General features: G+C 42.7%; 1 protein-coding gene across 3 annotated transcripts in view; it reads right to left on the minus strand.

Moving 5' to 3' along the window:
* Fancd2 (FA complementation group D2) overlaps positions 1–26,965 on the minus strand; it is a 68,221-nt gene that overhangs the window by 21,925 nt on the left and 19,331 nt on the right. For all 3 annotated transcript variants that reach the window (XM_028863940.2, XM_037204266.1, XM_037204267.1), the window contains exons 11-32: positions 26,475–26,579; positions 25,976–26,076; positions 25,317–25,425; positions 25,077–25,112; positions 21,508–21,651; positions 19,558–19,692; positions 18,035–18,166; positions 17,032–17,142; positions 14,736–14,845; positions 12,985–13,045; positions 12,240–12,359; positions 11,440–11,513; positions 11,001–11,144; positions 10,206–10,306; positions 9,281–9,396; positions 8,443–8,551; positions 6,808–6,918; positions 6,213–6,322; positions 4,372–4,515; positions 3,015–3,131; positions 1,650–1,778; positions 944–1,062 (exon numbers count right to left, since the gene is read on the minus strand). In XM_028863940.2, the coding sequence (XP_028719773.1) occupies positions 944–1,062; positions 1,650–1,778; positions 3,015–3,131; positions 4,372–4,515; positions 6,213–6,322; positions 6,808–6,918; positions 8,443–8,551; positions 9,281–9,396; positions 10,206–10,306; positions 11,001–11,144; positions 11,440–11,513; positions 12,240–12,359; positions 12,985–13,045; positions 14,736–14,845; positions 17,032–17,142; positions 18,035–18,166; positions 19,558–19,692; positions 21,508–21,651; positions 25,077–25,112; positions 25,317–25,425; positions 25,976–26,076; positions 26,475–26,579 (2,438 nt within the window). The remainder of the gene's footprint in view (positions 1–943; positions 1,063–1,649; positions 1,779–3,014; positions 3,132–4,371; positions 4,516–6,212; positions 6,323–6,807; positions 6,919–8,442; positions 8,552–9,280; positions 9,397–10,205; positions 10,307–11,000; positions 11,145–11,439; positions 11,514–12,239; positions 12,360–12,984; positions 13,046–14,735; positions 14,846–17,031; positions 17,143–18,034; positions 18,167–19,557; positions 19,693–21,507; positions 21,652–25,076; positions 25,113–25,316; positions 25,426–25,975; positions 26,077–26,474; positions 26,580–26,965) is intronic.

The raw sequence follows: 26,965 nt of genomic DNA on the forward strand, positions 1-26,965 counted from the left end.
TTAGAGACCTGATCAAGGGTGGGGATGTAACTCAGTTGGTAGAGTGCTTGCCTATCATGCATAAAGTCCTGGGTTTCATACCCAGGACCACATAAAAACCAGGTAGGTGGCACAGGCCTGTAATCTAGCACTCAGGAGCAGCGGAAGGATGATGAAAAGTTAAGACCAGGCTCAGCTACAGAGCAAGATCAAGGCCAACATGTGAGCTGCTGCTTTAAAAAGCCCGTCAGGTGCCACTGCTTCCCCGATTCCCCAGATACTCCAGGGTTTCAGCTTCACAGTGCTCACTCTTTCACCACATCATCTGAGACTTCCTTACAACCATTAAGATAATTTAACAAATTAACAATCTCTCTCTCTCTCTCTCTCTCTCTCTCTGAAACACGGATTCTCCATGTAGTCCTGGTCATTCTAGAACTCATTTTGGTAGCCCAGGCTGGCCTGGAATTCAGAGGTCCGCCTACCTCTGCCTCCTGAGTGCTGGGATTAAAGGTGTGCGCCACTCAGCTAACGTTTTCTCTTTTTATTAAGTAATAAAAATTACTTGAATTTTTAGGTGGGGTGTGTGCCTCTGTGTTATTCAGTCTGGTCTCAAACCCCCACATGAGCTCAGGTGATCCTCTGGCTTCAGCCTTCCCAGTAGCTGGATTACAGACATGTACCACAGGCTGGCTCCTCTAGTTCCTACAGAATGCTTGCTACAAGAAAGCGGAGTAAGAGGTCGAGACTTGTCATATCAGCTCATCAGTACGCCACCTAATTTATCGAACTGCCTAGTAATACTGGCTCCATATGACTCAGTGGTTGTACAAGATCAAATGGAAAAGAACAAAGGGCCACAGTAAGGAGGGCTGGATCCATTTCCCTCCCTTCTTCTCTCAGGGAATAATCACAAGTGAGAGCAAGCACACACTCACTTCCCCTTTGGGCACTTCCTACTCACCAAGCAAAGAGAGCATGAAGGATCTGCAGCAGCCTCTGGTAGCAGGAAGACATGGTGTGGTGCTCCTGAGCGTTCACTCTCGGCTTGTCGTCTACACTGAGATCTTCAGCACCTAAGCACTAAAGAGTAAAGACTTCAGTCTGGTTCCTCCTGTGACTGTTCTCATTCCTCTTCAGTATTTCTCAGTTAAAAAGGGACTCTTGGCAATTACAGACCTACAAAGCTAAGCCTGCCTGTAACTTCATTTGTTCTTTTCTTTTTTTGGTTTTTTGAGACAGGGTTTCTCTGTGTAGCTTTGGAGCCTGTCCTGGGACTTGCTCTGTAGACCAGGCTGGCCTCAAACTCATGGAGATCTGCCTGCCTCTGCCTCCTGAGTGCTGAGATCAAAGGTGTGTACCACCACCGCCTGGAAACACCCCAACACCCCCCCCCCCCCCCCCCGCCTCAAAAGCTTCAAAGCCTGCCTGTCCAGCCACTCTGGACATTCCTGCACCCTCTCTGAAGACCACGCTCAGCCTATGCAGCTATTCATAGACTTCTACTGCTCAGTCTGCCTGCTTCCCTGGGCTCTAACTCAGAGGGTATAACTCTCTCTCTTCCTCTTAACTCTTTCCTCCTGCTTCTCCTCCCAGAGCTGCCTACACACGGGAGCTTGCCTGCCTGTGCTTACATGGTTTCTAGTGTTATAATAAGACAGTCTTCTGACCTGGAAGTAGTTGTGAATGTTCTCCAGATGGTTACACATTGGGGTTAGCAGTTGAACAACACAATGAACAATGTCCTGGACAGATCTCTGATGAAGATGTGAGAATCCAATATTACGGTTTCCTTTATTCTACAATAAATCTCAGAGTTACAAGGGGAAACTGGATAAATTCTTTAAAATTAATCATCATTTAAGTGTTTAAAGTTGTGGTTCCAGATAGAAGCAGATAGAAGAGGTAATTTACTTGCCTAAGATAATTTTATAACAAAGGGATAAAAATGATAGCAAAAGAAAAAAAAAACTTCACTTAGATTTAAATCTCTGAGAGAATGGATTTTTGTAGAGACAGAACAGAGTTTGATTAAAAAGTATAGGCATGGGGCTGGAGAGACAGCTCAGCAGTTAAGAGTACTCGCTGCTCTTGAAGAGGACCCTGGTTTGTTTCCTAGCACCCATAAGGTGGCTCCAGGGGGATGTGACACCCTCTTCTGATCTGTGTGGGTACGATAAGCACGTGGAACACACACATACACACAGGAAAAATACTCATACACTTAAAATAAAAATAAATCAAAAAATCTTTTTAAAAAGTGTAGACTTGCCAGGCATCAGGTGATGTATGCCTTTAATCTCTGGAGGGCGTTGGAGGCAGGAGGATCAGGACTTCCAGGCAATTCTCTGCTACATAAGAAATTCAAGTCCAGCCTTGGGCTATAGAAGACTGTCTCAGTAGACCATCATAACTAATGAGTTTGAGCTCATGTATAGAGAACAAATAACACACATATCCATATTTTACCATTCGTACAACCTAAGGACTTCCCCATATGCTAGGTGCTTTTATTCTTTCTATACACATCTGAGGCTCTGGCCTCTCTAGGCAGCCAAGTTCTATACTGAATTTTATACAGGCTTAGTTTGGGAGGCTATCAGACCTGAGGGCTACAGGTATAGCTCAGTGGTAGTCTAATACTCATGAAGTTTGGGTCTGAGCCTCAGTACTACAGAAAAATAAGGGGAGACCTGAGAAAGATCAGGATTCAAAATGTTTAGGACATTTAGAAATAAATTTCATGTTTAGGGAGTCTCTTCAATTTTCTGTTTTAAACACAAAGACACAGATACACACACACACACACACACACACACACACACACACACACACACACACACACAGTGTGAGGGATCCAGCCTCAGCCTTTAAGTATATTAGACTACACTACAGCCCAGCCTGTGTAGGGCAAAGCAACTTGGATCTGGTAATAGAAATGCCATCGAGTTACCTAGGAAATTCAACACAACGCCAGGATACTCAGCACTGGCACCTGCTTATTCCCAAGTTTTCTAAGCCCCATCTCTACTAACCTTGAGGAAGCAGATTCTCTTGGCAAGAGAAGGCGTCAGCACATTCTCTAGCTTCTGGGAAAGATCTTCCAGCAAGAAAAGCAGCTCGGCAGGCCCAAGCTGTACAACTTCTGTAGCCTGTACCATAGAAGATGAAGACTGGCTTCAATCACGCCCTATTCACAATACTTTTGGGGTTTTCTTGTTCATCCCTCCCAATGGTGAAGAACTGAATTTGACTTTTAATTTAAAAAAGGAAACGGGGCTGGACAGCAGGCTGAGTGGACAAAGCACCTGCCCCACAAGCACAAGGACAAGAGTTCAGATCCCCAGTGCCGATGTAAAAGGGGCAAGGACTTCACCCACTCAGCCATCCCCCCAGAGTCCTCAGAGGCCACACCTCCTTCCACTTTTTCACGACTACTCACGTGGTGAGTCATTCTGTAAGTACATGGCGAGAGACACAATGGGTGAATGTCCCACCTAGAGTGCTCATTCATTACCTACCTACGGAGAATCTTCTATGAGCAGATTGATGAAGAAAAACTTAAAAAGGTAAAAATTCACACCATTTAAAATATTTTAGTCTGGAGAAATCCATTCTCTAGTGAAAATCCTTATCAAAAGCTACCTACTTTGTGAAAATAATCTCTCTAGTCAACTTTACTAGGAAGAACACTCTCTTGTTGAAGTTCAGATGTTAATACAGTGTGGAGCACTCATCTCTACATCCTCTGTTCCACCTCGCTGACTGAAGGCAAGCAGCATACTGTGTGTACTACTGTCCTTCATCCTGCCAGTGTGTCTAGGTCAGTAGTCAACATAAAAACAGCCTCTACTAGTATCTATTTGATGCGGAACAGATGTTGTGAAAACCGAAAACAACAGTGATTCTTTAAGTCCTAAGAGTACTACCTGGTAACCTGCTGGTAAGGATCACAGAACCAGTTCTGTGTTTTATAACCTCTGACACACTGAGAAAACCTGTGACTTGGGAGCAAGAGGACAAGGATGACTACTCATCACTACACTCATACCGAGGCCTCTGAAGTCAGAAACCAACCTTCTCGTCTCTGTCTGTCACTCCTCTCACAGAGGGCCTCACCCTGCTGGGCGAGTGCCCTGCCATTGAACAGTATGCCCAGATTTTAACTTCATTTTTTGCTGTCTTGTTGAGACAGAGTGTCTCTATGTTAGCCCTGGCTGTCCTGGAACTCACTATGTAGACCAGGCTGGCCTTGTATCTGCCTGCGTCTGCCTCCCCAGTGCTAGGTTTAAAGTCACGTGCCATGACACCTGGGCCAACTACTTTAAATATCTGTGTTCTTGAAATATGAACCTAAAAGATTAAGTTCTGGGATCCTAGGTTGTCACTTACTTCAGTGTGCATTTCAGTGTCTAAGATGAACTTGGTCACGAGTCCAGAATGTAGAATAGAGAAGACCTCAATGTCCAGCTCTCGGAAAAAAGCACGGTAATTCTGCAGCGACACAAATGTCTTTCCTTCCTTCCCCGTGGACTCCTGGGGGAAAGGGTGGAGCAAACAAAAGTACTAAAGTCTCAGATATCAACCTAATTAAAAATATTTTAATCCAACTTTTTTTAAATTGTGTGGGTAGGTGGATGGGATATATACATGTGAGTGCAGAGGCTCTGGAACCCACTCAGGCTGGAGCTCCTGGTGGTTGGGAGTTACCAAATGTGAGTGCTAGAAACTGTCTGAAAGAGCAGTAAGTACTTTTAACCATTGAGTGATCATCTCCTCAGCCACCCAAATTTAATTTTAATTAACATGCTAAGGTCCAATACACATTCATGTTTGATAAAGTTATAATTTCCTTACGTCATCACATTCCTGTCCCCAAATTCTCTAACGACCCCCTAAGCCATAGCACTTGCTAAGAGATAGCAATAGAAGCCAACATCTTCGGTTGTTTCTACTTAAGGATGAATTACTAGGTAAATCAAAGCATGTGGGATGATACAGAAGGCGGTGGGTGAGCTTAAAGGCTAGGATGATCTGGTTTCAAACCTTAGCTCAAGTGTACGTCTTTTGTGGCTTAAAAACTTTTATGACACCTTATTTATTCTCTGTGTTTGTTTGCATGCCACGCACATGTGGAGGTCAAAGAACAATTTGTGGGAATTGGCTCTCTCCTTCCACCACGTGAGTTCTGGGGATTGAATTTAGGTCATCAGGTGTGACAGCAGCTGCCTTTACCGTTTGAGCCATCTTGCTAAGTATATTTTGTTTTGTTTTTTTGAGACAAGGTCTTGCATGTAGCTCAGATGGCCTCAAACGTATAATCATTTTCCTGCCACAGCCTCCCAAATGCTGAGATTATAGGCATGCACCACCACATCCAGGTCACTAAGTTTATGGTCTGGGGAAAAAAGGAGAAAGGCCACAAGAAGTATATATAAAAGAATATCATGCCAGGCATGGAAGTATGTTACTGCAATCCCAACACACAGGACACTAAGGCAGAAGGATCATGTGTTTGAGATCACCCTGGGCTACATAGTGAGACCCTGTCTGAAAAACCCAAGGCACAGGGCAGTGTATTATAACACATAATGTGATAACTACTATAAACCAGAGTTCAAAGTACCACAGAGGAGCAAAACACAGGTGTAAAATATGCAGAAGATAGTTAGAAAAAGCAGCCATCTGTGCAGCAGAAATAGGACTGTTCTACTTTGACTTCTGTGGCTATGAGAAAACACTCTCACCAAAGGTAACTGGGAGGGGAAAGGGCTTATTTGGCTTACCCTTCCGGGTCATACTCCACCACTGAGAAAAATCAGGGCAGAAACCATGGAGGAGCAATGCTTGCCGGCTTGCTCTCTAGCTTGCTTCTGTTCATACTCAGCTAGCTTTCTTAAACGACCCAGGCCTACCTGCCTAAGGATGGTGCCACCCATAGTGGACTAGGCCCTTCCCCACCAATCATCAATCCAGACAATCTCTCAGAGACACTGCCACAGGCCAATCTGATCTGAGCAACCTGTCAACTGAGACTGCCTCTTCCAAGGGACTGTACATGGTTTCTAGTGGGACACGACAACCAAGGATTTAGAGAACAGTACAAAGTCCACTAGTTGAGGGCCATCCATTTGCCTCTCTTCCCATTTCTTCCCTACAAAACACACAAGGAGTAAGGCCGGCCTTATTCCCACTGAGCAGTCACAAACCTCTGTCTGTCACATATCCCATACCTTCTCTACTTGGCTTCTTCCAGATGGCACCATGTCATATTCTGAAGTATCTTCTGTTAGAAGTGTTTCAGTGGAGGATGCTTTGCTGTCAGCTTTTTGTTTCCTCCCCGCTGTAGTACAAGAGGAAAATGACTCAAGTAATCAGCAAGTGCGTCATGCCAAATAGAACTCCCCAAGAAGGGAGGAAGAAATTTATGATTCAAGCTACACAACATTACACACCTTCCAATGAAAGGTTTGATGGCACGATTTTTCCAATTACTGCATAAGCACCGCTCATCAACCAACTGTGCCATTGGCACGCTGATTTTTTTTAACTTTCTCCTTTTTTTAAAAAAAGATTTATTTATTTATTATGTATACGATGCTCTGTGTGTATGTTCGCCTGCACACCAGAAGAGGGCACCAGATCTCATTACAGATGTTTGTGAGCCACCATGTGGTGGCTGGGAATTGAACTCAGGACCTTTGGAAGAGTAGCCAATGCGCTTAACCTCTGAGCCATCTCTCCAGTCCCTGGTCTTTTTAAATACTAATGTCACGATATATATAAGCCAATGTGGTTCAGGTAGGGGCAAGACAGGAATGTACTCACCCATCTTTCCTTTGTTTCTGTTTTTTGTTGAAATAGCAGAACTGCTCCAAGGTATCCTATCTAAAGTATCCAAGTCAACATTTGCGAAAGGTGGAACATAGTCTGGGATGACTGAAACAGAGCAGGAGTAATAAATACCAACCTCAGGGATCCAATTATCTGAACACCTAGAAACAGGCTTCCAAAATCACCACTGCAGCAGCGAATGCCAGTCATCTGATGTGGTTTGGGCACAGTGAAATGGAGCTTACAAGAATATTATATTACAGTAACTGATTATGATCAATTAATACAAAACCATTTTCAAAAAGAACATGAAATAGCCAACCAAACAAAAAGAAACTAAAAATAAATCACTTAGAAATCCAAAGATATTAACATTTGATAACATAACTTTTTGTTTTACATACCATTGTTTTTCTTTTTTTTTCTTTCTTTTTTTTTTTTTGGTTTTTCGAGACAGGGTTTCTCTGTGTAGCTTTGCGCCTTTCCTGGGACTCACTTGGTAGCCCAAGCTGGCCTCGAACTCACAGAGATCCTACTGCCTCTGCGTCCCGAGTGCTGGGATTAAAGGCGTGCGCCACCACCACCCGGCTACATACCATTGTTTTAAGATGAGGGCCTGAAGAAGGTGTATTCTCCCCAGAGAATTAAGCTGGCATTTTTTCATTTTGTTTTTGTGCCTGTCTGTCTCTATTTTTTTCCCCCTGAGACAGACAGTTTCTCTGTGTAGCTCTGGCTGTCCTGGAACTTGCTCTGTAGACCAGGCTGGACTCAAACTCACAGAGATCCATCTGCCTCTGCCTCTCGAGTGCTGGGATTAAAGGCATATGCCACCACTGCCTACCTGTCTCTCTAAGATAGGGTCTCACTATGTAGCCCTGGATGGTACTGAACTCGTAGAGATCTGCCTGCGTCTGCCTCCAGAGTGCTGAGATTAAAATTGTGTCACATTACACTCAGCCCTAAGCTGGCACAAAAAATTGTTATTAATGTGTATGAGTACTTTGCCTATGTGTTATATCTGTGCTCCACATGCATGCCTGATACTCACAAGGGCCAGAAGATGATGCTGAATCCTGTGGACATGGAGTTAGTTATAGACAGCTCTGAGCTGCCTTGTGGGTACTTCAAATCAAACTCTTCTAGAAGAGCAGCCAGTGCTCTTAACTGCTGAGCTATCTCTCAGCTAGTGCTAGATGCTAGCATTTTAAATCAACCAGTTAAAAGTTAGAAGGAATGAAAAGACATTCATCTTTACTGCTGGTTTGTGACTATATTTAATAAAGCAAAGGTAGCTGGCTGTGGAGGCAGAAACAGGTAGATTTCTATGAGCTAGAGGCCTGCCAGGTCTACAATTCAAGTTCTAGGATAGCCAGGGCTACATAGACACTCTGTCTCAAAAAAAACTAAATAAATGGCCAGGCGGTGGTGGCACATGCCTTTAATGTCAGCACTTGGGAGGTAAAGGCAGGTAGCTCTCAGTGAGTTGGAGGCCAGCCTGGTCTACTAATCGAGTTCCAGGACAGCTAGGAATGTTATATAGAGAAACTCTGTCTCAAAAAGCAAAAACAAAACAAAACAAATATATAAAGGTATGTTAATAACTGAGGCTTAGGGCACAGCCCTTCTTACCTGCTAAGTACTTCTCTAGGATTTCCTGAAGTTCCACAAGGTCCTTTACCCGACTAAGAACTTTGCCCTTCATCTCAGGAGATGTCTGTTGGCAGAAGGCATTCACAACCTGCAAGGCACAAATTCTGTTCATATGTGGACATCAACCTCATTTGCTTTACTTTGCTAGGGATGAAATATTCTTTTACTACACTAAATATTTTTTTTAATATAAAGCATATGAGCCTGGTATGGTGGCTTATATCTACAATCCCAGTAGTTGGGATGCTGAGGCAGGAGCATCACCATGAATTTGAGGCCAGTCTAGTCTACATATAGAGATGCAGACCAGTCAGTCACTAAGACTGTCTCAATCAAAAAAACATACAAGGAAGCAGATATATCTGTGTATGAAATAGTGTATCATAAAATGTGCTAATCTGCAAGAAAATGAAAGTCTCACAGACCAGACTGGTTTTAAACTCAGTATGTGCCAAAAGGCAGAGGCAGCAACGACACGCCGCCATTACCAACGTCCATAAACACCCTCTGAAAAGGAAACCAGAGAGTGAACAGAGGCCCGGGCAATAGGAACAGGACTTCCCAGCACAGAGGCCATGCTATGAGAAGTGGAAACACAGGCGGCCTGGAAAGCCAGCTACACAGTGAGCGTTCTAAGTACTCTGACTGGGAACATCAGGAAGTCCAGATGGTCAGCAGGGGTGGGATACGGCTGCCAGAGAAGCACAGGCATTGGTGCTTCAGGGAGACTTTTAGGGAGTTTGTAAGAGCCAAGAAGAGTTTTCTTTTGAGAGAAACTACAGATAGTAAAGTAAAACACTGCAGGAATTCTGCTCACCTCTCTGAACCAGTTAAAAGTAAGGAACGTGAGTGAACACATAAGTGAACGCTCTTTAGCAGACATGGACTCCAGTTTCTCTCCAGGTTCCAGGTCAGGGAGGAACAGAGGACAATCTGAGAAAGAACAAACAAATGCCCCACCTTCCTTTAGCTCAAGGAAGAAGAACATGGGTCCTGCTCCAACAGCTACCTGCTTGTCCCTTAAGCTCCTATTTGAGGGCCAAGCTTCGTTTTGTCTCAAAAATCCTTCCACATTAGTCTCAAAAGAATACCTTCACCCGATGGAGGCCTGCTGGAAACAGCACTTCTGAAAGGTCTGGAAGGCTATGGGGTAAGGCCATTTTTGCTGGCTGTAACTGAGGTCTCTAGACGACAGAGAACATACAGCTCTTCTTAAGACTTAAGGTGTTTGTTTATGTCTGAGATGAAACAGAATTCTACTATGTGCTTATGTATACAAAGCAAAAACCAGCACAGTGACTCCTGGAGGTAGGTCAAACAAAACCAGAGTAATCTAGGGAAAGGAAACTCAGGCCCGTGGAAACAGTGTCATGGCTCACGACAAATTCCTAAGCAGTCTTCCTGTAAAGGCCAATGGTCACAAACTGTGTGATGATGCTGTACCCCTCCCAGATTTAAACCAATGAAAAGTAAACACATACAAGTGGGAGACCAAAAGAAAAGAGAGAAAAAAAATAGTAAAGAAGTAAAGAAGGAAAAAAAGAAAAAGATTGCCATACAGCATTCAGCAACAATTACAAAGAGAATGACTGGTTCCACGTAAGCTCTTTTGACTGAAATTCCGTTATTACTGCAGTTCTCATCTATGAAGTTAGACAATTCCACCTCACATATACAAGTAGGCCCTTGCCAACTTTTACCAAAAGACCACAATGAAAGGATCTGAGAACTGCACCCCATACCTAAGAGACCATCAATCTCGTCCAAGTTTCCATTATGTTGTCTTGCCACACAAAGTCTCAGCAGCCGGAAATGGGAAGCCAGGCACAAAGGAGACATCGATCTAGGAAGGAAAAATCCACTCCACTTAGTACCACAGTCATTAATCCAAATCTACAGGAGCCATTTTTATAATTAAAGATAAACAGCAAGCACTCAATGAATGCTCAGGAAACAATGGCCTAAAGTGCAAGAAGGCAAAGGGCATGAGTGGTGGGTATGAGGCAGAAGTAGGAAGGAGGGAGGCAGAGGCAGCAGAGGATGTTCATGGGAAGAAAGAAAAGGGCAAAGAACAGCAAACAGCCTAGTGTAGTGTGTGCTGTCAGGCGCACACAAACCTCAATCCCAGGGACCAAGAAAAAAAGGAATCTGACTGAGTCCCTCTAATAACTCCAGATACAACCTTTCTTAGAAGAAACACTCTGATGCAAGGACTCCACACATTAAAAGAACTATGAAATGGGGCTGCTGAGATGGCTCAGGGCTAAGAGTGCCTACTGCTCTTGCAGAGAACCCAGGCTCAGTTCCCAAAACCTACATGGCGGCTCACAACCACCTACACTCTAGCTCTGGGGGAGCCAACATATTCTTTTAACCTCCATGGGCTCCTACATGCATGTGGTGCAGATACATGCACTTAGGCGCACACACACAGTAAATAAATAAATTCATCCACCCATTAATATTAAGAGACTTTTTTAAAACAACAGGATTCCCCATGAACATTCAAAATACCAACAGAATGGGAAAGCACTAACTTTTGGCTTGAGTCTTGTGAAGTCCCTTGACTTCCATCTTCTGCAACTTCCCGAAGGAAGAGTGGTGTGAGGTTGATGACAATGCCATCCTGAGTGCTGTATTCTTCCAGTCCATAGAGAGCTTTCACAGGAAATGGAAAGTCACTGGGAAGAGAACCCAAAATCTAATGTCCCAGCTGGGAGGAGACAAGGCTATGGGGGAAATCGCTGGAACAAACCAACTTCATGCAAAGACAACTACGGGGAGAAGCCATAAACAGAGAACAAGTGAGGACCTTCAGCAGTTCTACAGCTGGGGTACAGGCTGTCAGGGCTGGGGCCGTTAAGCTGTGGGGCAGACTTGACTCGGGGGCAAAAGTAGTGTGGAGTTTGTATTAGCCACTGAACCGATACAACCTCCTCACCAGCAGAGCCAACCCAGGAGGTAAACAGCACTTACCCTTCTGGAACAGCACAGAAGTCCACCACAAAGGCATCTTGGAAATCATTGAAGATGGTCTGCCCAACCCATTCCTTCCGGGGGCAAACAAGAATGGGGCAGTGAGGGGTACTTTTGCTATTACAACCCTAGATAGACTGCCACTAACCTTTCTACACCTCAGGCTCCTTGCTTCTAAAAAGGAAAGTGTAACAGACCTCCTGTAAAGGAGATAACGTACAAAAAGTGCTTCCCCAGTGCCTGGCACAGAAGAGGGCTGTCAAACAAATGGTGCCAATCACCAACAACCTTCTTGTCATTTTACAGTTACCATCATCATTACGTGGAGGAGGCTCAGGAGAGCCCTGAGGTGGGTGGAATGGAACAGCCTCCCAGCTAGAATGCAAGAGCTCACACTGCAGCAGAGAGAAAGACTCAATGTATCACAAAGAAGCTCTGATGCTTTGTTGCTTTAAGAAAAGACACTCGGGGGCTGAGCGGTTTAGGAGCACTGACTGCTCTTCCAAGGACTTGGGTTCAATTCCTAGGACCCACATGGCAGCTCACAACTGTCTGTGACTCCAGTTCCAGGGGACCTGAAATTCATGGAAAAACACTAATACACATAAAATAAAAAAGAAAAGACACTTGGAATGCTCACACCAGTCATTCCAAAACTGGGGGTGAAGACATAGGACTGCAGCTAGTTCAAGGGCAGCCCGGTCTTTATAAAAGTTCTAGTTAACCAGGGCTACACAGTGAGACCTTGTCTCAAGAACTAGCTCCCACTTGTCACCCCCAAAACAAGACACCGTTCTTACCAAGGTTTTTGAAGCCAACTTTCTTTCTTGGATCAGGTTGGCAAACTCATCATAATAAAGAGAAGAGGCCCAAGGAGAATGCTCAGTGCAAGAATGAACCAGTTGTAGCAAAGAAGTCACCTGCAGTCGGTGGAGAGAAGAACTGTGACTCTTGGGCTGCCAACCCTTCCTAAATTTGTCTCTGCACTCCATAGTAAGTTCTCTCCAATCTCACGGCCAAAACTGTATGAGGCACTCCTGAGCCTCTTCTGCAGTCTGTCTCTTTCCAAGTATACTTCAGGTCAAAGCCAAAACGAGGCTGGAGTGACAGCCCGAGGTATGGACAGTAAGTATGGAAGGAGAGACAAGCAAGATGAAGAACACCGGATGTGTCCCAGAACGAGAAGGAGGGCATGGTGTCCCGTGCCTACAATGCTGGCAGTTAGGAGGCAGAGACAGGAGGAACCCAGCCTAGTCTACACAGTTAATTCCAGCCCTAGGGCTACATAACAAGACCTTATCTTTAAAAATAAATAGTTACTTGAAGACATTTTTGAAAGGAAATATACAAAATATTCTAGCCACAGACGTAGCTCTGTGGCAGTGTTTGCCTAGTATACAGAGGGCCCCTGTAAGAGAAAAGAAAACCCACACTGCTTCTGGTAAAACAGCAGTGACAAGCAGCAAGCTCCGAGAGCTGGCAAACAAAAAAACTGGCAAGAACTGGCAACAAAAAGAAAATTCTGAACATGATATAGAAACTTACCTGTGCACACTCTTCACTGCTCAGGCCAGCTCTCCCCTGGGTTGGATTAGATGGCACACTTCTAGAAACAAGTAATTTTAACTTCATTTTTGTAATATTTTATAATAATTGGCAGTAAGTTTAAGAATCCTGTGTTCTTTCAGACAAGAATAGACACAAAATTTCATGAAGGCAGAAGAACTATTTCTTTTCTTCATATAAAATGTAGGTTACAGTGAAATATGGTCACCCCCCCCCCCTTTTTTGAGACAGGGTCACACTAGGTGGCCAGGCTTATGTCAAACTCCTGTATGCAAGTGATCATTCTGCCCCAGAACCTGGAATTCTGAGGATTTTGTAAACAAGTAAGACCAACTTCTATGTATTTTTAAGGGCACACTAAATTAATAATGATAAGAGAATTTTTTTTTTTGAGATGATAACCTGACCATGTTGCCCAAGCCAGCTTTGAACTCCTGGCATCAAGTGGGCCTTGTTCCATGTGCCCAGCTAAATAAAACATTTCTTCAGTATGCAGAATGCTCTGGGCATTGTCCAAACCATTGAATACTCTTAATAACTCTACAAAGTAAATACAATTAACATTTCACAGCCATGAAACTACACAGGCAGAAGCAGAATAAGTCGCCCGACGTCATTTAGCTAATAATGGAGCCAGGACTGGATTGCAGACAAGCAGTATGGATCAGTGACCATTGTTAACCAGGCCACAGCAGCCTCTTCAGGCTGCTCTTCTTCCCCTTTTCTAGCTATTAGGCTGATTCTAAAGACATTTCCTGAGCTCTTAGGAATTCCTGACAAATCATTTCCAAGAAGCATGAACTGAACTGTACTGTCAGTTTAAAGTGACATACCATGAAGCCCCAGCTGGTATTTTTTAGATGCTATAACTGAAGCATCTAAGAGCACGTAAGGAGGGACTCCACAAAGTAATTGTATTTGTACCAAACATGAAGCTCCAGACAGGATTAGTACAGCAATAGAGAGCCTAAGTCAGAAGCAGATTCTAAACAATGAATTTTAGGACCAAGTTGAGCCTCTGTGGAAAGATTTCCAGCACCGCACCTCTAGGCAACACTATAATTAATAACTGTGATGTAACTCTATAAGAACTGTACATGATATACACAGTCAAGATTAGAAGAGAATGTGCTGGGCAGCGGTGGTGGCCCACACCTTTAACCCTAGTACTCGGGAGGCTGAGGCAGGTGGATCTCTGTGAGTTCAGGCCAGCCTGGCCTACAAAGCGAGTTCTAGGACAGCCAGAGCTGTTACACAGAGAAACCCTGTCTCAAAAAAACAAAACAAACAAACAAACAAACTAATAAAACAACAAAAAACAAAACAACCCAAAAACCACTCAAAAAGGGGAAGAGAATGGGCTGCAGAAGTAGGCCAGCAGTTAAGAATGTGTGGGCTGCTTTTGCAGAGGACCTGAGTTCAATTCCCAGCACCCACATCAGTCAGCTACCATCTGCCTGTAACTCCAGCTCCAGGAGGATCTGATACCTTTAGTCTCCATAGGTACCTGCACTCATGTGCATATATCAGTCTACAAAAACATAATTAAAAATAACAAAAATAAATCCTAAAAAAGATTAGAAGAGAACATGGAGAAGAAGCAAGACATGTTTACTTCTTCTCACACAGAGAATGTCTCAATTAGGATAATGGCTGCTACTATAACATGCTTGTAAGGCACCACCTTGGCTAACTGATGCTGAGGTACAGAAAGCAGACTTTGTGAGTACCTGTCTTCCGCCATGATGCCGGCCATGGTGACTGCACCAATGATCCCGATGAGCTTGTACTTGAACACAGTGCTAGAGAGCTGCTTTCGTATCACCAGGTGCATTTCATCCTGCAATGTGTTCAGGACAGAGAAAGAAGGGGCTGGAGTGACAGCAGAACATACCACTACTGGAGCTAAATTCCATTCTCTAAGTCTCAGGCAGAAGATGGGAAATGGTTTTAAAGTTCAGAGACCAATTATACAAAGCTCCCAGAACAAGGCACATACATCCAACACCAGCTCTTAGTCCTGCCATGGCAGCTGCTCTAGGACATGAGAATCACTGTGGTGTGGCTGCACAGCTGCAGCAATGAGATACAATAACCTATTTTTAAATATGTTGATTTTGTGTGTGTGTGGGGGGGGTGCACCTCGTGTGCAGGGTAGGGGTGTGGAAGCCAGAGGACAATTTTTAGGAGTGGGTATATGATCAAACTTAGGTTTTCACACTCGGCAGCAAGTTACATTACCCACTAAGCCATCTTGGTGGACCACAATAAACCATTTAGAAATAAATTTAATCAGGGAAGCAAAATATTTACAAGTTAAAATCTATAAGACACTGCTGGGCATGGGGCATAATTCTATAAGCAGAACTTGAGTTTGAAGCCAGCCTTGGCTACATACAGAAAAATATTGCTGAAAGAAATGAATGGACTAAATAATGAAAAGCTGTCCCATGTTCTTGGATTAGAGAATTTGATATACACCGTGAAAAATTGTCTCCGTCAAGGCACCCTCTGATTGGTTTAATAAAGAGCTGAACATCCAATAGCTAGGCAGGAGAGGATAGGCGGGACTTCTAGGCAGAGACAGGAACTCTGGTAAGAAGAGAGGCGGGATTTCACCAGCAAGACATGGAGGAAGTCAGACATACAGTATGGAGGAGAGGTAATGGGCAACGTGGCAGAATGTAAATTAATATAAACAGGCTAATTTAAGTTATAAGAGCTAGTTGGGAAGAAGCCTAAGCTAAGGCCAAGCTTTCATAATTAATAAAAAGCCTCTGTGTCATTATTTGGGAGCTGGCAGTCCAAAAAAAGTTCGACTACAGATGACAATGTTGTTCAGGAATTTAATGCAATCCCTATCAAAATTGTAGCAACATTTTTTTTTTCAGGAATAGGAAATGTCAGACTTTCAAAGTAAGAATGTAAAATGGTGTAGCTGCTCTGAAAACTTTTGGTGGCTCCTCAAATTGTTAAATAGAATCACCAAATAAGTCAGCAATGCTGTCTCTAAGTACACACGCTGTAGCTGAAACTGATACTCAAATAAGGACGTGAGCACAAGTGCTCATCACAGCATTGTTCAAACAGCTGAGGGTAAAAACAACCTGTGTTCGTCCTTGGATAAATAAAAAAACAAAAGTGAGATACGCAGAAAATGGACTGTGTTATTGATGAAACAGGGCACAACATCAGAAAGAAAAGCAGAATGGAGAACCCTACTGAAAGTTCATAACTACTGACTCTGGTGGCCTCAGGAGACAGACCAGATGCCTAGAGCAGCGAGGAGTTATTGTTCACTGCACAGCTCTCTACACACTATGGATTCTGTACATGTGTGTTATCACCTAGCCAAACAAATTTTAAATTAAAACAAGGTGCAGGTTGTCCAAGGCCACAAGGTGGCACTATAGCTACAAGAGGTGTGAGTTATGACCCCACCCAGTCAGTTTTGTTCCTGTTTCACTCCCTTCCTTAGCTCTCTTCAGTCATCAGTGACCACAATGAAGGCAAGCCTAGGTGAAGCTTGGCTTAGACACCGTGACTCCACAGTGCTCCATACAGAACCTGAAAGACATCTCACAGCGGCTGATTACAGGCTCAGACCCAGCTCTGTTCCAACAGACGAAGATTTCTTCACTGTTTTTATTTTTTACAGACTAGGCTGACTCAAACTCGTGGAAATCCACCTGCTTCTCTCAGCGCAAGTGCTGGGATTAAAGACATGAACCACCATGCCTGGTTGTTGGTTTGTTTTTGTTTTTGTTTTTGTTTTTTTTATTAGGCAGGGTCTCTTTAGGAACTGACCTGGAACTAGCTAAGTAGCCCAGGCTGGCTTGGCATTAATAATATTTTTATTTTTATTTTTTAATTTTGAGACAGGGTCTATTTTGTACTGTGGCTGTCTTAGAACTTGGTATGTAGAGCAGGTGCTGTTTCTACTGCTCCACAGGCTGGAGTAACGTAGTATGGCAAATTCTAAATAAAGAGGTTTAAAACATTCTTTCTCAAAACATGGCCTCTTACCTGGATATGGTTGCTGGTTCCAGGCTGTTGGCTAAATGCTAGTGTGCTGAGAATACAGAAGATTTTTCGTATTTGCTGAGGGGACATATTCTCCAAATAATCTAAAATTCCCTAGGAGGGGGAAAAATGCCCAAAATGAGTTCATCAGCTAATATTCTCTCTCCTTTTTCAAGACTTTTTAAAGTGTGTTTTGCCTGTATGTATGTAATGCACTACATGCATTGTTAGTGCCCAAGGAAGTTAGAGAAGAGCGTCGGATTCCCTGGAACTAGAGTATGATCACTGTGACCCAATATGTAGGTGCTGGGAATCCAACCCAGAGCCTCTGCATTTAACTGCTGAGCCATCTCTCCAGCCCCACTCCCCCCACCCCCATTTTAAACAGAACAATTAACCAGCTATTCCACTCCTGGTATTTTTCCAAACACATGACCAAGATATGTGCACATCAATGTTTACTGCAATACATACACAATAGCTAAGTTTTATAAATAACCTAGGTGTTCATCAACAGTGAGAAATGTGGTGCACATATAATGGATTTTTTTCAGCCACAAGGAAGAATTAAGTTATGTTGTTTGCAGGAAAATGGATACACATGGAAGTGATCATTATATTAAATGGATTAAGTTGGTATCAGACAAATACTGCAAGTTTCTCTCAGTGGTGACCATGTGTGTACAGATGATTTGCTTGTACGTCTTACACTCTTAGCATCAAAGGCAAAGACCAACCTTCCTACCACAGCACTTAAACACAGTTTGGCACATAAGTATAGAGAAGTGTTTCTGAATAAATTAATACACAAATATAATGCATCTTTACCTCTATATGCATACATTTATAACTTATCTGTTATCCACCTTTCTACACATCCCTCCCACATTTACAGTGCTCAGTATCCAAAGCATACGAAACAAGTTTTCAATAACTAACAGGGAGCAGTAACTCTGAGATACATGAAACAGAAAAATGATTCAGTATTTGGCAGTACAGACTATACCTTAATAAAAACAGCATTCAGCCTCATAGCAGAGGGGTTTAGTATAATCAGCTCAAGGAGGACATCCAATGCAGTATCAACTTCAGCCTCATTCCCACTGCAGATGTGGGTTACTAGAGCACCAACCACTTCCTATACAGGGAGGTCAACAGGACAGTGTGAAATAAAATATGGCATGGCCATTCTAAAGGGTTCATGCCTGAGGCCTTTCTTTAAAATTTTTTTAACTATTTAATTTATTTTTATTAAGAAATTTTTAATTCATTCTAAATACCAACCACAGATCCCTTCCTCATAGCTCCTCTTGCTTCCCCCAAGCCTTCCCCCACAGCCCACCCCCCTTCCCTCCTTCCGAAAAGGTAAGGGAGTCAGCCAAGCCCTGCACATTCAGCTAAGGCAGGTCCAAGCACCTCCCGCTGCATCAAGGCTGTGCAAGGTGTCCCACCATAGGCAATGGGCTCCAAAAAGTCAGTTCGTGCACTATTTATTTTTATTTCATGTATATTGGTGTTTTGCCTGCATGTATATCTGTATAAGGGTGTCGGATCCCCTAGAACTGGAGCTACAGACAGTTGTGAGCTGCAATGTGGGTGCTGGGAATTGAACCCAGGTCCTCTGGAAGAGCAGCTGGTACTCTTACCCACTGAACCATCTCTCTAGCACCCACCTGAGGCCTTTCTGACTTCTACCTTACTATTTGTTATCTAACTGCCAGCATTGGCTTCAGGAGACCTATAATCACCCCAGCATGACGACACTACCATCCTGGCTCCCTGGACCTCAATTCCTATTCCATGCTAGCCTCCAACTTGTAAATCTGTCTCTCAAGTACTAGATCACGGGAGGAACAACCAGTCTTGACCCACTTTTGGTAACATATCAGTGGGTAACATAACACCCTAATTTTGCTCCTTGGTATAGTCGCACAAATTTTTATCTATGAGTTAAACTGGACTTAGTATGTGCTGAAATTTCTTGAAAAGACTGTACTTAAGGAGCTGAAGTTTCTTATAAATTTTATGACTAGAGTACAGGACAGGCTGGCATAATTTCAGGAAAATATGGCCTTCTTGGGTGCAAAAACCCACACACATGCATATAATTAAAAAATAAATAAATAAACTCTAAGTCAAGTGTTTGAGGTACAACAAATGAGTAGGACCTTAATGATTTTACACAAAATTTCATCTCTCACAGTTAGATCCTCCAAGCCAATCTTATCATTCAGGACAGAGACTAGAACTGAATATTTTCTTTGCTTATGAAAGAAGGTTCTGCTCTATAGCCTGGTCTATAGCCTCAAACTTTTCCTTATCCTCCTTCCTGTTTCCTGAGAACTGATTACAGGTGTGCATCACTGTGGCTGGCTTAGAACTGAGTTTTCTAAGCTGCTGGTCAAAGTTACTTCCCCCTCAATGTCATCTAATTACTCAGAATATACCTCAAACCACATCCAATGTATTTGAAATTATACCTTTCCATATTTTTGCTTCTTCCTTACCCAAATAAATGTTTCAACATACCTGCTGGCAGTAAGTATCGAAAAACTTAAAAGCATATTTGTATAGGAGACTGCCAAACAAAATTATCCTCTGGTCCTGAGAGTGAAACAAAGTCTGAGCCAGTAAAAGGATGGATGGGCAAATATCCTTAAGAACCTGGAAGGGGAAGAGAGAAAAGCCCAGGGAAACGGTGTCACAGAACCAAATGTGCTAACGTCCACTACTGTCACCAAAGACCTTGTTTGGGCTCTCAGGTCATCTCCTGACACACAGCACTCCTGTTCTCATCCTCTGCCTTCTGTCTTTAGTGCTAAGCACTGATCGATCCCAGCGCCTGGAACATGCTGGACAACACTCCACCACTGCCTTCCATCTCCAACCCCAACTCTCACTTTAGCTTAAATAACAACAAAGCTTTCCTGTGGTGGATACTGCAGATGGTCTCAGATGCTGTAGTTACAAGATGGACTTGAATTCTGACCTTTCTGCTTTCCACATTCCAAACACTAGTCTGAGTGCCCACATACAGCAACTTTAAGAAAACTTAATTATACCCCAAATAATCCTTCACCATTCTGACTTTTCTCTCATGATCAGATTCCATAAATGGGTAACAACTGACCTTAAAATTAAAAAATATTAAATGATAAGCTTAATATCCAGGTCTATTTGTTCAATTTAGAACTACAAACCAGACTGAAGAGATTCCAGTGTCTTCACTCACTCATATGCCTCCTGGTACCTGCTCTATTCTATGGTTTAAGCTCAGTCTGTAACATTCAATGCTACCCAAACTGAGTTCTGTAGATGTGTGTGTGTATGTTCATGTAAGTACAGGTCCAACTGTGTGCAGGTAACCATTCATGCCAGTGTGTGTGGAGGGCAGAGGGCAGCCTCAGGAGTTGTTTTCAGGAGCCATCCATCTTGGTTTTTGTTTTTTTGAGACAGGGCCCCTCACTTGGATCTGGGGCTCAACAAATGCTATATTGACTGACCAGTGAATCCCAGGGACCTGCCTATTTCCACCTCCCCAGTACTGTGATTACAAATGTGGGTGGCCATGCTCAGCTTTTTTTGTAAGTGCTGGGGATAGAATTCAGGTCTTCATGATTGTATGGCAAACACTTTGCCAATTCAGTTATCTCTCAGGCTCCCAAACTAAGTTCTTTGAATAACTGTTATAGGAAGAAAAGTGACCAGGTCCTACCAATAATGTAATACAGACAGACCTGAAGGGACCAAAAGTAAATAATGTTAGTATTTCCATCTTCTTTACTGATACTGAGATTTCAAAAAAAAAAAAAAAAAAGTCAAACCAAGTAACAAACAAAACACACAGGTGCAGAAGTGTACCATGGAGGCAGAAGCAGGTGGTTCTCTATGAGTACAGGGCCAGCCTCGTCTACACATCAAGTTTCAGGCCAGCCAAGACTACATAGTGAGACACTCTCAAAAAAACAAAAAATCAAAACACATTAAAAAATTATATTGAGGCTAGACAGGTAGCTCAGCAGTTAAGAGTACTTGCTTTTCTTCCAACAAGTTTGGTTTCCAGCACCCATTTCACAATCACCTGTAATTCTAGTTCCAGAGGATCTAATGCCCTCTTCTGGCCTCCAAGAGCACCTGCACACACATGGCATATACACACAGGGACACAAACACAGAGACAAAAAATAAAATAAATCATTTTTTAAAAAGCCAAAAGGAGTTTGAGTCAGAGAAGCTCAAGAAAAACCAGCTTTGTTAACTTCTTGAAAGGGTGAAAGTCAATGTTAGGTTGGCTTATTAATATCATCATCTCAATCCAACAAAGCAATTACGTCACTGCTCTGAATATGCTGAGCTCCCTATCAGAGATCAATACTGGGAAAGGTGTTATGGGATTTCGACACAGGGCAGAAACTGACAAAAACATCTCCTCTCAGCATCTCTCCACCTGCACCTTCTTCCTGTTGATCTCACACTTACCAAGTGGTGTGTAGAGAACGTACTGTCGAGCAGCTGTTCTTGAATGCAGCCCGACTGGATCTTGTTTCTCAACACCTTTTCAATGCCCTTCTTTGTCTGGGTGCTGGTGCTGTAGATGATGAGCAGCATCGCCACATCCAAAGCCTGTCAGGGAGCAGCAACAGAAGACCTGCAGCCAACTGGCTTTTACTAAAACACTGTGGTGGCTCTGGCTTCCTCATTCACCACCCACGGAGCTCACACATTGTTACAAAACCCAGAAATCCTTTTCAGAGAAATAAGTGCCACAACTATTATCCTTTGGTATTTCATAAGAAAATATCAGAATATTAAGAGAGGTGATATTAAAATAGAACTTTGAACATCTTTACATTTGTTAAAAAAAAATAGATGAAATCACTTGCCAACTAAATTATAAATTTTCATAATTAGGAAAATTGCTTTATAAAAAGTTACAAAGACTATGTTTATCAATATAAGAAGATTAAATAAATTATGATAATTGTTTTTTTATTTTATATATATATTTTATTTTACAATACCATTCAGTTCTACATATCAGCCATGGGTTCCCCTATTCTCCCCCCTCCCACCCCCTCCCCTTACCCCAGCCTACCCCCCATTCCCACCTCCTCCAGGACAAGTCCTCCCCCGAGGACTGCGATCAACTCAGTCCAGGGAGGTCCAGTCCCTTCCTCACAGACTGAGCCAAGTGTCCCTGCATAAGCTCCAGGTTTCAAACAGCCAACTCATGCAATGAGCACAGGACTTGGTCCCACTGCCTAGTTGCCTCCCAAACTGATCAAGCCAATCAACTGTCTCACGTATTCAGAGGGCCTGATCCAGCTGGGGCCCCTCAGCCTTTGGTTCATAGTTCATGTGTTTCCATTCATTTGGCTATTTTTTTTTCAATAATTGAGTAAAACTGAAATTTATTATAAGCCACAGTCTTCCTAGGGACCTCCATGCTATATATATAGCCTCTATGGTTCTATGGGTTGTGGTCTGATTGTTCTTTATTTTATATCTAGAATCCACCTATGAGTGAGTACATACCATAACTGTCTTTCTGGGTTTGGGTTACCTCACTCAGGATGATTTTTTCTAGTTCCATCCATTTGCCTGCAAATTTCATGCTTTCATTGTTTTTCTCTGCTGAGTAGTACTCCATTGTGTATATGTACCACATTTTTTCATCCATTCTTCCGTTGATGGGCATCTAGGTTGTTTCCAGGTTCTGGTTATTACAAATAGTGCTGCTATGAACATAGCTGAGCATGTATCTTTATGGTATGAATCAGCATTCCTTGGGTATATGCCCAAGAGTGGGATGGCTGGGTCTTGAGGTAGTTCGATTCCTAATTTTCTGAGAAACTGCCATACTGATTTCCACAGTGGTTGTCAAGTTTACATTCCCACCGACAGTGGAGGAGTGTTCCCTTTGCTCGATAATTGTTTTTGAAGTGTAACAGAGCCACAAAAACCTATATAAGATAACCCATTTTTTGTTTGTTTTTCAAAACTGAGTTTCTTTGTGTGCCCCGGCTGTCCTGGAACTCACTTTGTAGAACAGGCTGTCCTCAAACTTAAGAGACACACTTGCCTCTGCCTCTAGAGTGCTGGGATTAAAGGCTTGTGCCACCACCAACTGGCTCAGCTAACCCATTTTTTTTTTTTTGACAGAGGAGGTCATTTCTGATACATGGTGACACACTGTGAAGTGAAAAACAAGCAACCTGCAAAACACTAACCACAGTAGGATCCAATGTCATAAAGACAGCATATACAAACTATACACACATACATGTGCACATATCTGTTAGTACAGGAGCATGCCTGTGCTTGTATACACATACAGCTTATACAAAAAGATAAAACATTTACAAAGGGGACAGAGAGCCAGCTAGGTGGTTAAAAGCATCTCTGCTGCTCCAAGGAACAGGGCTCAGTTCACAACCCCCATGTGGTGGCTCAGAGCCACCCGTAACTCCATCTCCAGAGACCCAGTGCACTCTTCTTGCCTCCAGACACCTGGACACATGTGCGTAAGCACACATGCACACAAAATAAAATTTAAAAAATATTTTTTAAAAATGAAAACTATCTATAAGGAATGTTTTTGTTTTTTCACATACGTAATTTTATTTGTTTTGTTTTGTTTTGTCAAGACAGGGTTTCTCTTTTAGACCAGGCTGGCCTCGAACTCACAGAGATCCGCCTGCCTCTACCTCCCTAGTGCTGAGATTAAAGGCCTGCACAACCACCCAGCCACATATGTAATTTCTATATGTTTTCCAATTTATTAGCATGTATTATCTATAAGTAAATAAACAAAGTATGCAAAATGTTTATGACAACAGGGGAAATGTATAGAGAATCAAATCAGAATGCAAAGCTATAGCCAACCCACATAAGACTATCAAAAGAAATGGGCTGGGCATGATGATGCACACCTTTAATCCCAGCACTTAGGAGGCTGAGGCAGGCAGATCTCTAAGTTAGGCCAGCCTGGTCTGTAGAGTGAGTTCCTGGATAGCTAGGGCTACACAGAGAAACCCTGTTTTGAAAAACAACAAAACAAAACAAAAAATTCAAACAACTGGGTTATAATGTGATTATTATCCATGCCCCCAACAATTATTTTCAAGCTAATCATGGTAGCAAATGCTGCCATCCCAGTACTTGGGAGCAGAGGTAGGAGTTCAAGGTCAACTTCATTGAGTGTGAAAACACCTAGATGAAACCTTATCTCAAAAAACTTGGCTATTTTCATCATTTATTCTGTATTATAGAAACTTTTAAGACTGTTACCTATTAACTGGACACCCAACTAACAAAACTCCCTCAAGACAAAAGATTCCAACACAAACAAAACCTTCAGAAGGAACAACCAGTACACAGAAGCAGAGACATCCAGCTTCTTCACATCCAGATCTCCAGGACTAAAAGATAAGTTGGGCGTGGTGGCTTATGTTTGTGTTCCCAGTACATGGAAGCAGAGGCAGGAGAACCATCCTGAGTTTAACACAGTGAGTTCTAGGCCATCATGAACTGCAGAGTTTGACCCAGACGCAGACACACACAGACGCAGAGACAAATACAGAGAGACAGAGACAGAGAGTCAGGGGTGGAGGTGGGGGTGATAGATACAGGACTACTGCCAGCCTTACAGTGGAAAGACTAACTATTCAGGTCAGGACTACATGGGCAAAGTAAAATCAAACGGAGACTGCCCTTATCTTGACAGCTTGGCCTGGCGGGAGATAAGCCAGACATAGGCACGGGGACCTGAACTCATGACCCAGGTGTAGCACTGCCTCTTTGACTGTAACTTCATGTGCATGGAACAACCTCCTATTCCCTGTTGAATACTGTAGGCTAAATTCATTTCCAGAATCAGTAGGTAAGAGCAGACCACTTAGCAAGTCATCCCTCTCAGGTGTCTTCTCCACACAACCATCATTATCAGAGCAGCTACAGGATAACTGCAGGAAAGACAGAAAGAAAGCAGGACAGCACGATGGCCAATGCAAACTACTTTAAGTTCAAAGCACAGGCCTATTTATTACCTTATGTTCAGCCGCTGACTCAATGCGTTCAATTGCCTAGAAAAACAAGGACCACGATATTAAAACGTATCAGTGGAGCATGTTATTCATGCTTCATTCCACACATCCTGTTTATCTGCCCATCATTATCATTTATACTTAATTGACAGATTTAAGACTTTCATTTCATCCCAGGTCACACATCTATCACTGATACTCATGGACCACCTTGACCCTCAAAGTTGCAAGGATCTTACTCACCTTAATCCAGGCTTCTGAAATGGTTTTTTCATATCTAATGGCTGACTTTATTACATCAAAGACAAGAATAACACAGTCTTTATCACTGTTTTCTTGATTTCCTGAAGAGCTACAAATAGCAAAGTAAGAAACATTATTTTTTCTACTTTTCAGCAAAGATCTTTAAAAAAATTTTTTTATACATAATTGATTTTTATTTTGTGTTCATTAATGTTTTTCCTGTCTGTATGCCTGTGTGTAGGTGTCAGAAGCCCTGGAACTGGAGTTATAGACAGGTGTGAGCTGCCATGTAAGTGCTGGGAATTGAACCTGGGTCCTCTGGAAGAGCAGCCAGTGCTCTCAACCACTGGGCTATCTCTCCAGCTCCCAGAGAAGATCTTATAAATCTGAGTTTCTGATTATTAAGCATAGGTTCTGGAGAAAGCCTCAACTCATCTGTAAAATACTGAAAAACCTGTACTGTAGACTATGTGGAACTGATCTGAATGGCTAGGAAAGCACAAACACACACAATTTGAAAAGCGCTATCATGCTATGATGTGAATGTAATCTTAATGCCAGTATTTATTAAGGTCTAATCACTATCCTGCCTTCAGGATAAAAGTGAGAAACCTATGATTATGCAAGAAAAAGAATGGCAATTGCAGATGACTCCATACCTTGCTAGTCCTTTACTTTTCAACTTGCTTTGGGAAGCCTGAACCCGTGACGGCAAAATAAAATGCTGCACATTTAACTTCTCCCGAAGCTCAGAAATCACCTGTGGAAAGTCAGTGTTTAGCCATGTATCTGCTCACCCTTAGTGGAGAGGCACAGTTCATTCTCTCAGTGGAACCTTAACATCCCCCAAATACTGATGCAAACACTTGACCTGTAACAAAAGGCATGTCAGCAGACTGGATGAGAACAGTTCAAGCACACATTGAGTGCTACACTCTAAACCCTTCATTCCCTTGACGTGCTTCTTCACAGAAATATCAAACGTCATTCTGCAGCAGCTTATGCTGAGTAATCAACCAGAATGGGCTGGGTTCTCTCCCAACAGCTATCCGTATCAGTATCAATTAGTCTAGGACCAGAAAATAGCAACTTGAACTACTTATTTAAATAGTTTACCTGTGTATCTTAATGTAGGCTTGATAGGAAATATTAACGTACCTCAAGTGAAGTGATATCTGTTACAGAATGAAGAATGAACTTTACGATCACAGGTAAATCCTCCAGTCGGACAGATGACAGCTTACCCATCACCAACCGGCGGATCTAAATACAAAAGCACAAAGCCCTTCACTACTCTACCCCAGTACATACTTATCAGATAAAATTAGAAAATTCATTTCTCATTTGATTTTTCCTACTTGTGATTTAGGAAGAAAAACATTATTTGCCCCCAAATTACAAACTCACAATTATAAATGTCAAAGATTTTTCTAGCCAGACAAGTGATAAAAGTCAAACATCATTAGTCTCACATTTCAGAGCCTGCGGTCACAACTGACAACAGAAGAGGAAAATTAAGTGTCCCTCTCCCCCTTCCGCCCTCACCACTGACCCCAGTAAACTTACTTTGGACCGTGAATGACCACTGGGTTTATGGACCTGCCCCCAGAGGGTTTGCCTTTGGATGTTATTCAGACAGAACAATGAAA

The sequence above is a fragment of the Peromyscus leucopus genome, chromosome 3 (genome assembly GCF_004664715.2).
Source record: "Peromyscus leucopus breed LL Stock chromosome 3, UCI_PerLeu_2.1, whole genome shotgun sequence".
NCBI classification, from domain to species: Eukaryota; Metazoa; Chordata; class Mammalia; order Rodentia; family Cricetidae; genus Peromyscus; species Peromyscus leucopus.